Source organism: Brassica napus, chromosome C6 (genome assembly GCF_020379485.1).
Source record: "Brassica napus cultivar Da-Ae chromosome C6, Da-Ae, whole genome shotgun sequence".
NCBI classification, from domain to species: domain Eukaryota; kingdom Viridiplantae; phylum Streptophyta; class Magnoliopsida; order Brassicales; family Brassicaceae; genus Brassica; species Brassica napus.
Window position 1 is genome coordinate 38,591,903 of NC_063449.1, and position 12,883 is coordinate 38,604,785.

Sequence of the window (12,883 nt, forward strand, 5' to 3'; positions counted from 1 at the left end):
TGATCATTTCAGTAATTTTCTTTTTGTTTCAGAAGGAGAATAAACTAAGAAACATCAGTTTTTTTAACACTGACACTACAAGAAAACATATTTTTTACTAGGACAGTATTCGTTGTAAATTCGTCGTAAACCGGGTGTTACGACGAATTAACGTCAAAAGATGTTTCGTTGTTAAACGTCCGTCGTAACGGAGGTTTCGTCGTAAACGACTCATTACGTTTACGACGAAATATATTCCTCGTAAAGCGCAGGGAAAGGATTCGTCGTAAAAGCCACGTAAATATTTATCGTAAAGCCCACGTAATTATTTCGATGTAAAGCACACGTAAATACTTTCGTTGTAAATCACTCGTAAACATTTAGATGTAAAACCCTCGTAAATATTTCGATGTTAATCACTCGTAAACATTCGATGTAAACTCCATGTAATGTTTACGAGGAATTTACATCGTTTCTTATTATATTATTATTAATTAGTATATAATAGATTTTAATTTATATTTAATATTCAGAATTTAAAATAATTTAAATTTTAAAACGAAATATGAAATTGGAAAACATATTTTAAAAAGTCATACAATAATATTTAAATTCATAATACAAACAGAAAAATAAAAAAAAACTACATATTCTCGAAGTAGTTTGGTGGGGTTGCTCGGCTGTTGACGGGTTGGATCGGACTCTTGGGGATCTCGTGGTGGCATTCCAAGAGCGGCTCGTCTCTCACTCAACATTCTCTGCATAACCGGGTTTCCCACGGCCATCACGTCTAGCAAATCCTCAAGAGAGTCTAAACGAACCTGCTGGCTATCCATTCGAGCCTTCATCTGAGCAGTCTCTTCATCCCGTCTCGAAGTGTATGACGAATTGCAACTTCGTTAACAGAGCCTATACCGACTATCCGTCCCTTCTTTTTAGGAGCCACCTATAAAATCAAAACATATATTAATATAGTTAATTATGTTAAAATATTTAAAATAATGTAAAAAAAAATTTTAAGTTACCTCTTCGAAGATTCTGTCGACCTCTTCGGTGGACAATGTGACTGGTAATCCATCGGGAGACTCCTGGGTTAGTTGCGTCTCCCGTTCTTCAATCCGACCAGCCACTGTTCGGAAGAGTTTCTCAGATGCAGGATCCACAAAAACTCCGTCGGATGTGGCGTGAGTCATCTTGAATAGGTCAGACAGAGAAGGTAAGACTCCCGTCTTCTCGAACTACAAAAAAAAATTAAATTAAATATTATAAATTATATTAATTGAATATTTTAAAATATATATTTAAAACAAAACTTACAGCTTCTAGACGGACTCCTGCATGAGGTTTTTGTCCGGTTCTGTGAAGCATGGGCAAATGACCATCTTTATCCTTCGTCCTTCGAGAAGCCGAGCACGAATTGGCCTTTTTGATCGAAGAGGGGTGCTCCCAATAGGCGATGAGGCCATCCCACACATCCGTCGTGAGCTCAGTGGGCTTTCCCTCATACCCGTAGATCTCCCACTTGTCCTTCCAATCAGAGACTGTGTTGCAGAGGCGTATCTTTGCCTTTGCAACGAATTCCGCCTTCACCCTCTCGGTGATTCCCAAAGACCAATGCCACTTTTGCTGAAACATAAAATTTTTGAAAAAATTACAATTAATAATAAATATTAAAAATATATATATATATTTAAAAGTGAAAATTTAATTAAATTTAAAAATCTTACCGCAAAACATTTAAACAACGTGATCTTAACGTGATTTGGTGTCTTGCTCCAGTTCGGGTATGCCCCATCGTAGTAACCCTTAATCGTCGCCGAAACGTTCCGGCTGACACGGTTGTTAGCCCCAAACATGAAAAAAATATAATTTAACCGTTAGAAAATAAAAATTAATTAAATTTTAAAGTAATAATTTAACCGTTAGAAAGAAAATAAAAATTAATAGCTTACCAATAAGTTCCTCGGGGTCTATCGGGGTCTAGAACATCCAAACCCTCCCGTCCAGGCTGGGCAAGTAAATCCTCCACCGTATATCTCGCGAAGGGAGCATATGAAGGCACACGCAAATCCGGATGAACTGCACCTTCTGGGACAGGCTCAGGTGCAGCCGCTGGAGGAGGAGGTGGAGGCATCTGCGGTGGAAGAGGAGGACTCGAAAAAACTCTCTGAGAAGTCTGAGAGTCTGGAACTGCATCGGAAGACGATGGACCGGAAGAAGATGTACCGAAACCATCGCCAAACAACTGGGCATAAGTAGGTGCTGCTGGTTTCCTTCTAGGAGCCATCTAAAAAAAATTTAAATAAATTTAATCAATTATGACGACATAATTAAAAAATTATTCCGTTACCTAACTAATCACCTAAACTATAGTATTTCGTCATCTAACTAATCACCTAAACTAATTATCTAAATAATCACCTAAACTAATTACCTAACTAATTAATAACCTAAACTAACTTAAAAAAAAAAAAAGGAGGAAAGAGAATGTACCTTAGAGGGAGAGGAGAGGAGTTTGGGAGGAATGGACGAGGCAGCCTCGTCTCGGCGTCCCAATATATAGAAAAGGTTTCGTCGTAAACGCGACGTAATATTACGACGAAGTTACCAGGCCCGCGTTTTTTCATTTACGACGAAGTTACCAGGCCCGCGTTTTTCGATTTACGACGAAATTACGTCGAAACATCGGTTTACGACGAATTTACCAGGCCCACGTTTACGACGAAGTTACCAGGCCCGCGTTTTTCCATTTACGACGAAATTACGTGGAATAGATAACCATTTACGACGATTTTACAACGCTTAACCCTAAACACCGAGAATGAAATCCCTAAACCCCAAAGTCACATATCATCTAACATCATATCTCTCCTCTACTACTTTGTGCTCTTTCTCCAACTTAAACTCTAAAACCCTAAAACTCCAAATAATTTTTTTAAAATTAACACAAATACATATTATATAAAACAACATTTGTTACACATACATTAGGATGGTAAAAAAACAATATTTCTTTAAACATACGTTACAATAGAGAAATACAACATCAGAGACATATATTACATCACTCTAAATCGTTTTCGTTCTCATCAATATTACATCACTCTAAATCGTTTTCGTTCTCATCACTATCATTACAATCATCATCGTCGCTTCTCTCGAACTCGTCTTCACGTGCTTCATCTGTCGCATCTTCGGGAATATCTTCATATTGAAAGTTTTGCGGGTCGATCAAAAGGATTTGATCAGTTGGTTGTTCTGGTACCTCAACTTCATTGATAGCGTCTTCTTCTTGCAAGGGCGGTTCTTCTCCAGCGACAATGCGTCCACGAGGTGTAATTTTGATAGCAGCTAACCAGTTTATCCCGGAAGTTCGAAGCCGAGGATAAGGAAGGAAGCTAACTTGCTCGGCTTGTGAAGCTAAAATGAAAGGCTCAAATTTGTTGTATCTTCTCCCAAAATTGACATCCACAACACCAAATTTGTTATACCGAATCCCTCGGTTCACAACAGGATCGAACCATTCACATTTGAAGAGGACGCATTTTAGCTTCAATAACCCCGGAAATTCCACTTCAATAATCTCCTGCAAGATCCCGTAAAAGTCCGTTTCACCTTTCACACATATTCCGTTGTTACTCGTTGCCCGATGTCTCCCATACTCGTATGTGTGAAAGGTAAATCCTCGTGTGAAATACATAGGTGATGTGGTGACCTTTGCAACTGGACCTTGAACCAATTCGTGAAACCATACGGGATAATAAGGATCGTCATAATCAACCTGCAAAAAGCAGTTATTCTTAATTAATATTGAAGTATCAAAACACTTAATTAATCAATGTATGAGATATATTACGTACCTGTGATTTTAACCACTTGACAAAGTGCTTATCTTTACGTGTGTCCACATCAGTTGCAGATATTCCTGGTATTGCTTCTTCAACTTGAGATACAAACATGCTGCAAATTAAACAAATAATCAAGTCATACATAATTAACTGCAATTCATATAATTAACATTCACAAAAATATTTACCTTTCAAAGTAACGGGTCACTGCATCGTCACAGTTGAGCATAATATAAGTGTGGGCACTATGTTTATCCTCTTCACATGACCACCATACTTCTTTCGTTTTACCACCAAACCGTGCAATTTCGCAGAAAATATCAGGAACACCATCAATTGGATATGATGTTGGTACTCCACCATCATCATATCTTCTAGGAACTATTTTCCTCGTACGAACAGTTGGAGCAAAGTAGTATGATGCGAAGTTAGATGTTTCGGCTGTCAAACTTCCCGCAACTATTGAACCTTCCACAATATGATCGGAATGTTATGATGAAGTTGTTCGATGACTTCCTCCTTGAACGTACGTGTGCTGAGATCTCTGAAAAAAGCGCCGATGGCTGTATATTGCAAAAGTAATTAAATTAATAACATTTCATAACATATATATATATTAACGTTTTATAATTACCTGCAAGTGCTTCATGGACATTTGCTGGAAGGAGCTCGGCAAAAGCAAATGGAAGTAGTCGTTGCATAAACACATGACAATCATGACTCTTCATTCCGGAGAACTTTTGACCTCGTTCAACACATCTTGACAGATTTGAAACATAACCATCAGGAAACTTAACTTCTGATGCAACCCAGTCAAACAAGGTTGTTTTGGCTTCTGATGACAACCGGAAGATGGGAACAGGAACGTTTCCATTGCTCTTGATATGTAACTCACTTCTTGAGCAAATATCAGGTAAGTCCATCCTTGACTTTTTGTTATCTTTTGTCTTCCCAGGGACGTTAAGTAATGTATTCATGATGTTCTCAAAAAAGTTCTTCTCAATATGCATGACATCCAGATTGTGGCGTAAGAGAAGATCCTTCCAATAGGGTAGCTCCCAAAATATACTCTTCTTATGCCAATTGTGAGACACACCATACCCATCAGGCATATTTCCAGGAACATGCCAATTTCCTCCAACTTTAACTGTTTCCTGAGCTCCGTAATAATCAATGTCTGCTTCGATCTGCTGGCCGGTGAGATATGGAGGAGGACCGTCTCTGACAATTTTTTTGTGCCAAAACAATGTCTTATTTCTTCTGTACGGATGGGCAAGTGGAAGAAAGCGACGATGACAGTCAAACCAACAACTCTTCCTACCATTCTTCAGTTGAAAAGCATCCGTCGATCCAAGACAATATGGACAAGATAATCTTCCATGTGTTGTCCAGCCAGACAACATCCCATAAGCAGGGAAATCACTTATCGTCCACAGCAGAACTGCTCGCATCGTAAAATTGTTTTTCAAGGAACAATCGTACGTCCTCACCCCTTCTGACCACAATTGCTTTAGCTCTTCTATCAACGGTTGAAGAAAAACATCAAGAGACCGTTTTGGATGCTTCGGCCCAGGGATTAATATGGTCAAAAATAGAAATTCTTGTTCCATGCACATATCCGGCGGTAAATTGTACGGCGTAAGAATGACTGGCCACAAAGAATATTGTCTACCAGACATTCCAAATGGACTAAATCCATCGGTGCATAACCCAAGATAGACATTCCGAATATTTGTAGCAAAATCTGCGTGTACCTTGTTGAAATGTTTCCACGCTCTTGCGTCTGATGGATGTGCAACCTCACCATCTCTCTGGACATGTTCTGCATGCCACCTCATCAACGCAACAGTCCTCTCAGATTGATATAATCTTTTCAATCTGTCTGTAATTGGTAGGTACCACATCCTTTGGTACGGTACCCTATTCCTCCCACGGCCTTGCGGTTTGAATCGTGATTTTTTGCAGAATCGACACTCTTCTAACTTGTCATCTTCTTTCCAGTAGATCATGCAGTTGTCGATGCAAACATCAATCATCTCCGAAGGCAACCCAAGACTATAAACCAATTTCTGAATCTCATAATAAGATTCAGCAGACACGTTGTCTTCTGGCAAATACTCTTTAAACAACTCCGCCCATGCATCCATGCAATTCTCAGGTAAATTATGATCCGTTTTAATATTCATCATCCTAGCTGCTAGAGACAATTTAGAGAGACCTTCTCTACAACCAGTGTAGATTGGTTGATTTGCAGCATCTAGCATTTCATAAAACCTTTTTGCATCCAAATTAGGTTCTTCTACATTTCCAGTTCCATCAGCTATTGTTGTAGTTTTTTCTAAAAATGCATCACTAATCATATCTTGAACCCTATCATGATCTACCATCTGCTCATGATCTTGATGATAATTATATTCATTATGCAAATGATTCGGTTCTTCACTATGATGACCATCCTCAAAATTATTATTACTACTACTAGCTTCATTTCCCCCATAACCCTCTCCATGTTGATAACAAATGTAGTATTGTGGTGTAAATCCTCTGTTTACTAAATGCTTCCATACAGTTTCACTACGTGCAAATTTTGAATTCTTGCATTTCCGACAGGGGCAGAACATCTTACCGCTTTCCTGTGTGATCGGTGTACAGCCCGCCTGGTGCATGAATGTCTCTAGCCCGCTCAGAAATGCGTTCGTCACCCTTCCGTCGGAATCTTTGTGCAAATATATCCAACTCCGTAACTCGTAAATACTACCGTCACTGGCCATTTTTTTCTTAGATTTTTTTTGAAATCTTTTTTTTTTCTGATTTTTTTTTCGGATTTTTTTTTCTCCCGTTTGTGTGTTGTGAAGAAGAGAGTTGTGGGAAATGACATATATATAGAGAAATTTTCGAGTTGGGTAGTTGAAATATAACAACGATTTTACAAGGAATATTTTACATGGATTTTACATGGTTTTAACATATTATTTACAACGACTTTACGACGAAATTAGGTAAGTTAAAGCACATTGAATATACGTTTTCACCTAAATATAACGGTAACATGTTTCGTTGTAATGCCGATGTAATGATTACGACGTATTTCTCTTTCCACGTACATTCGTCGTAAACTTACATGGAGTTTACGACGAAATCTATTCGTCGTAAATTTACATGGCGTTTACGACGAAAGTTGGATTCCTCGTAATTGCGTTGTAAACATCATGTAAATTTACGACAAAATATTTTCGTCGGAAATGTTCGTTGTTATGGGCACGTTTTCTTGTAGTGTGATATATTAGCAAAGGAAGATTACAAGGGTGGGATTCAGTTTTGGAATACATTTATCGGCAGGTTCTACAAACCTCCCGAGACTGAAGCTCCAAGAATGGAGAGACTAAATCCCATAGCACAGGAAGACTAAAGAAGAAGAACATGAAAACAATCTAATCTAGAAGAAGTGAGTAACAAAACAAAATAAACCTTCATCAAAACGAGAGCAATAAAGCATGATGACCTGAACAGAGCTTCTTTGAACAAGGCAAAGCGAGTAATTCATCCATGGCTAAAACCTCCGGTTTGCGAATCCTCCTATGGCAAATAGCCTATGCAAATGAAAGATCAAAGCTTCAAGCTCCAGGAGACAGAACACATCATGTTCATAAATCTTCAACCGAAAATCGATGGTGGAGTTGGATTGACAAAATAAATGGAGTCAGACGGAAGATAAGATCTCGATCAAATCTTTAAAGTAATTGAAAAGGAGCGAAACAACTTATAACCAGGAACAACATTGCTCGAGAGACCGAAGAGATCAAAGATCGAGACCAGTAATGAGCTAAAGAAAACTCAAAATCAACATGGTAATCAATCAAACCACACACAAGGTTCCAAGACATAACCAGATATAAAGGAACGAGGATTCAACCCACTTCGACTAGATAGATCAACCGAAAACTCTCATTTCCTCTGGAAAAGAATTAGATCAGAGATCGGAAAGACTCGTTGGGATGAACAAGAACAAAAACCTAATAGATCTAATCCAAGAAACAACATGAACCAAAAATAGAAGCAAAGACCGGCTCCGGCTCTATGGAAGCAATCGGAGCCGGCAAACTAGAAAAATCAAGTGGAGATTTCTAGAGGGATGTGAGAGGATTTTGAGAGAGATATGAAAAATATTAGCTTATCCTAATAAGAAACATCAGTTAAAATTATAAAAACAAAGGGAAAACCAAGTGTTAGTAAAAATTAATGCATTGTTGGTGGCACATAATCAAATTATTAAAGTAAATATTTTAATAATATATAAGTAGGAATACAACGTTTTGGGAGAAAAACTTTATTTTAACTGTTGGGTTTTGTATAAGTTTAATGGATATTTTTGACTCTCTTGTTAAAAATTTTGAGTGCTATACTACCCCTTGTGATTATGAAAACCTTATTATATAAAGTTTGGTTTTTCAAAGTTACTAATTAATATGATCGTGACACATGACAATTATATATTTCAAGATTGTGACATGTGTTAATCTATCTCATAATTAAAAAATATATATACTAAGATATTAACAAAACTGAAATTTATTAAAAAGTAATTATAAATATTATTTAATAGTAATTTTTCTTTTTTAAAATCCTAATCAAAAAATAATTGCAAAATATTATTTGATAATAATTTTCTTTCTGATATTGTGACATATGTTTAAATATATAATGATTAAATACATATATATAATAAGATGATAAAAAACGAATTTAAAAAAAAACTACTTTTAAAAATTATTTAATAGTAAAAACATTTTTTTAAAAAATATTTAGTAGTAATTTGTTTTAGAAATTTTCCTTTTTCAATATCTTAAAAAATAGATTTGCAAAAAAATTATTTAATAAAATTTTCATTTTATTAAATTTTAATGAAAATATAATTATAAAAGATTATATTGAGCTTGGTTTTTCAAAATTTATGATTAATATGATTGTGACACATGTGAGTTACATATTAAAAATGTGATATATGTTAAACTATCTCATAATTAAAAATATATATACTAAAATAATAATAAATGATTTTTCTTAATTATAAATATTATTTAGTAGTCTTATTATTATTATTATTTATATAAAAAGCTTGGTTAATAAGTAACTAATAGCTTGGTTAATAAAAAATTGTAAAAGCATTCTTATTATTTTCTTATAAGTAACTAATTTTATTCTTTTTAATAGATAATTGTATGTTAAAAAATTATGACCAAAAATAGCTACAAATATTTCACATCTATATTTAGGTTTAAGTTTCCACATATTATTTTTACAAAACACAATAGTATTTACATGAAAAGTATTACCTGAGTATTTTCTTTTAATTTCTTGATACAACTCAACTTTTTATTATCCTTATTACATCTAATGATGCTAACATAATTTTTAATTTTGATGTTGTTGTCCTACATTAGTATGTGTGAATATGATGAATATTTGTTTGTATGTATAAGAAAGAATATATAAATAATAAACATATTTTTTTCTATTAAAATAAAATAGTTGTATAAAAATCTAAAAGAAAAAACTAATTATAAAATAATTAATTTCCTTTTTAAAAGTCTAAATAAAATAAAAAATAAAAATAATTTTATTTTTCTTATAATTAACTAACTTTACTTTTTAATAATTTTGTGTTAAAAAAATATAAACCAAAATTAATTTCAAATATTTCAGTTGATATGATTGTGACATGTGTCAATTAAAAAATTAGATTGTGAATGTGTCAATAAAAACTGTCATTATGTGAAAATAACTTCTTCTTTTTCTAAAATTCTAAATAAAAGAGATTTCTAAAAAAAAATTATTTTCTAATATTAACCAATTTAGATTTAATAGTTATTTTTACTTAAAAAATTAATGATAAACATGATAGTAAAAAATATTTAATAAACAAGAAAATTTGTAAAAATATTAGTGATATTGAAAAAAAACCCGAATTTTTAGAATGACAACTTTTCAAAATAGTGAATATTAACTGGAAATAATTATTCGATAGAATTGTTTTTTTTCTAAATTCTAGACAAAATATAATTGTAAGAGATTATGTAATATTAATTTCCTATTTTAAAATCTTAAAAACTGTAAAAGAATATTTGATAGTTGTTTTCTTTTTTTATATAAAATAAATCCTAAACAAAAGAAATTTGTATCATATTTTTAAGTCCTAACCAAAAGAGAATTGTTAAATTCATTTGATAATATTTTAAGAGAGTATTTGATGATGAACATGATACTAAAAATTATTTAATTAACAAAAGAAGTGTAAAATTAGCATTGATACTAATTGTAAAAATAGTAATTTTAAATTTTTTTATTAATAACTAAAAATAATTATTTGATAGCAATTTTTTTTTCCTGAAATTCTACAGAAAAGATAATTGTAATAGGTTATATATGACAGTAATTTTTCTTTTCTAAAATCTTAAGCAAAATTGTAAAAGAGTATATAATATTATTTTTTATTTTTTAATTGTAAATAAAAAGGAGATTTATAAAATAGAATGTTTTCCTTTTTTTAAAAATCCTAATAAAATAAAATTTTAGAGACTTATTTAATAAAATATTAAATTAATATATAAGAACATGTATAATGTTGTCATTGACTCGATTGATGTATTTGACTTTAATTTCTTTTTACTTTTCATTCAATTTTTTATTTTGGGTTTTGTTTAGTTTAAACGTTTATGTATAGTATTTTCTCTAATCCTAAGTACAAAGTTTATAATAATTCATCTATGCATCATGATTATAAAATACAAATATTAGCTTGAACTTATGTATAAAAACAAGTTCTAATTATAAAATAAATCTCAAATAACATATGCAAAAAAAAAAAGCAATCATAAAACTATAATAGAACTATTTATTATTTTATGGTTTTTATTAAATTAAAACATCAAACAAAACATGGTGCAACGCAACGGACTCATATCTTGTAGTATATATTGTTAGATATTAGAAGATTTTTAATTATCTAAAAAGTATATTTTATTTTTATGATGACATTTTTTCTATCCAGTAGTTATTACATATCGTATTTTAGCCGTTAGATCGTTCATGTTCATAAGATGAAGAGTTGTGGGTGATGAAAAATAATAAACTAGTACCGAACTTCAGAGTGGTTCTCTGATACAAATTTATAAACCCCAAAAAAACTGCCATTCTGATATTGGTTAATTCGGTGAATAGATAGATGATGATGGATCAAATTAATCACACAAACAATGCGAAAAACCTTTGGTTTACGCTCTTCCAATCTTCTGGAAATGACGAACCAATACAAGTATGGAAAAGTTTGTTGATCGGATTCACACTCCTCACAACAGAATTACAATGTTCATACAAACAGGGATTCAACTCTTTTAATACAAACGTATCTTTCTGATCACAAAAAAAAAGGTTTAAACTCACAGTAAATACTAAATATCATAACAAGCTCCATTTTCTAATCAACTTTTGTTTGACAGTTATCAAATGTAACTCAGTGATACAATAATTGTCAACGTAGTGCATAGTGATAGTGATTCAGAAGTTGTTGTCCAAGGTCCCACATATTTATACGTTGATTTGTAGCTTCTGAAGTTTCATTGCTTTATAATATCCCAAAGTTAACTAAGAAAAAAAACAAATTAGATTTGCTTTTTACTTTTGATACTTGCTAGCGAGTCTTCACGGATCCTCAAACTGGAACGAGTGTCTGATGAATTATATTTGATAAGAATATCAAGAAAAACAAAGTTTCTTGAAAGATCTCGTAAAATCATGCAGGAGGAACACATCAGATACTTATGAAAGCAAAAAAAAAAAACATGTTTGTTTCTGTTCTTATTAAGGCTAATCAAAATCTGTAGACACAGCTGGAGGCATGATGCATGACATTGAAAGAGTTTTGAATCTCTTCTTACGTAGCCTGAGGATGAGAAGCGATAAAGTCAACAGCAAGATCAACGGACTGGATCTTGTCAGCATCATTATCAGGGATCTCAAACCCAAACTCTTCCTCCAATGCCATCACAACCTCCACATTGTCCAAACTGTCTAACCCGAGATCGTTAATAAAATGGGCTTTTGGTGTTACCTGCAACGACCAAAACAGTTAGTTAAATTAATTCACAGAAAAAGCCCATTTCTCAAACACAATGCTCAATCGTAAGCTCAGTTTTGCTGAGTGGTCTAATCAAATACAAGGAATCAGATATGCTTCAACTACTCATTCCAATGAAACCATCGAGGAAAGTTACCTTTGAGGGATCGACTCTTTGAAAGTTTTTGACGACAGAGATAACGCGATCTGTCACGTCAGATTTGTCTAGAAACGATCCTCTTACTTCCTCCGAGAAACGACGAAGAAGTACAGAGCTCGAAGGGAGTGCAGGCGATGGATTGGCGTTGACTCTAAGGTATCGAAGCAGAGCATTTCTCGCCGCCATCGCTGTGTTTCAGAAGGACAACCCGGGAGGCGTTTTTCTGTACTCTACTACTCTCTCTTCAACGAGATTTTGCTTTATTGTTACATCACAAACGACGTCGTAGTGGGACCTTTCTTATTAGGCCTACCTAACTAATTCGGCGCACTTTATTATCCAATACCAGCTTTTTGTCTGGCTGGAATCAAGTTTAATGGTGAGTTGTAACTTGTAACAATTGAAAACATGGTTTAAGCCCCACTTATATGCACAATATTGTTCTGACCAAGAAAATAATATGCACAATATAGATATAGAAGTGATGTACTCAAAAGGCTATCTAAACTTACCAACAAAGCTGTGTTAGTTATATAACTCTATGTTGGATATGTAATGCTAAAACCTCTTAACTAAGTTTGATTCGAATAGAAACTTCTTATTTAAAATTTTAATTGGAAACCCCCATATTGATTTATTTAATGGATTAAATATTTTGTCTACATTATCAGTAAAACAAATACTAGTAAAACTTTAATTATGAGTTTTTACACAACCCAAACTTAGTTGGAGATCTATGCTATTATTTTAGAAGTGATTTCGCTTATTTTTCATCTTCTCCAT

At 33.4% G+C, this 12,883-nt stretch overlaps 1 protein-coding gene across 1 annotated transcript; it reads right to left on the bottom strand.

The window, feature by feature from the left end:
- Nucleotides 1-11,541: 11,541 nt before the first annotated feature.
- LOC106426234 (acyl carrier protein 2, mitochondrial-like) lies at nucleotides 11,542-12,397 on the bottom strand. Its single transcript, XM_013866950.3, has 2 exons — nucleotides 12,098-12,397; nucleotides 11,542-11,934 (listed from the first exon to the last, which is right to left on the bottom strand). The coding sequence occupies exons 1-2, from the start codon at nucleotides 12,284-12,286 to the stop codon at nucleotides 11,758-11,760; spliced, it is 366 nt and encodes a 121-aa protein (XP_013722404.1). The 5' UTR covers nucleotides 12,287-12,397; the 3' UTR covers nucleotides 11,542-11,757.
- Between the last annotated feature and the right edge of the window lie 486 nt (nucleotides 12,398-12,883).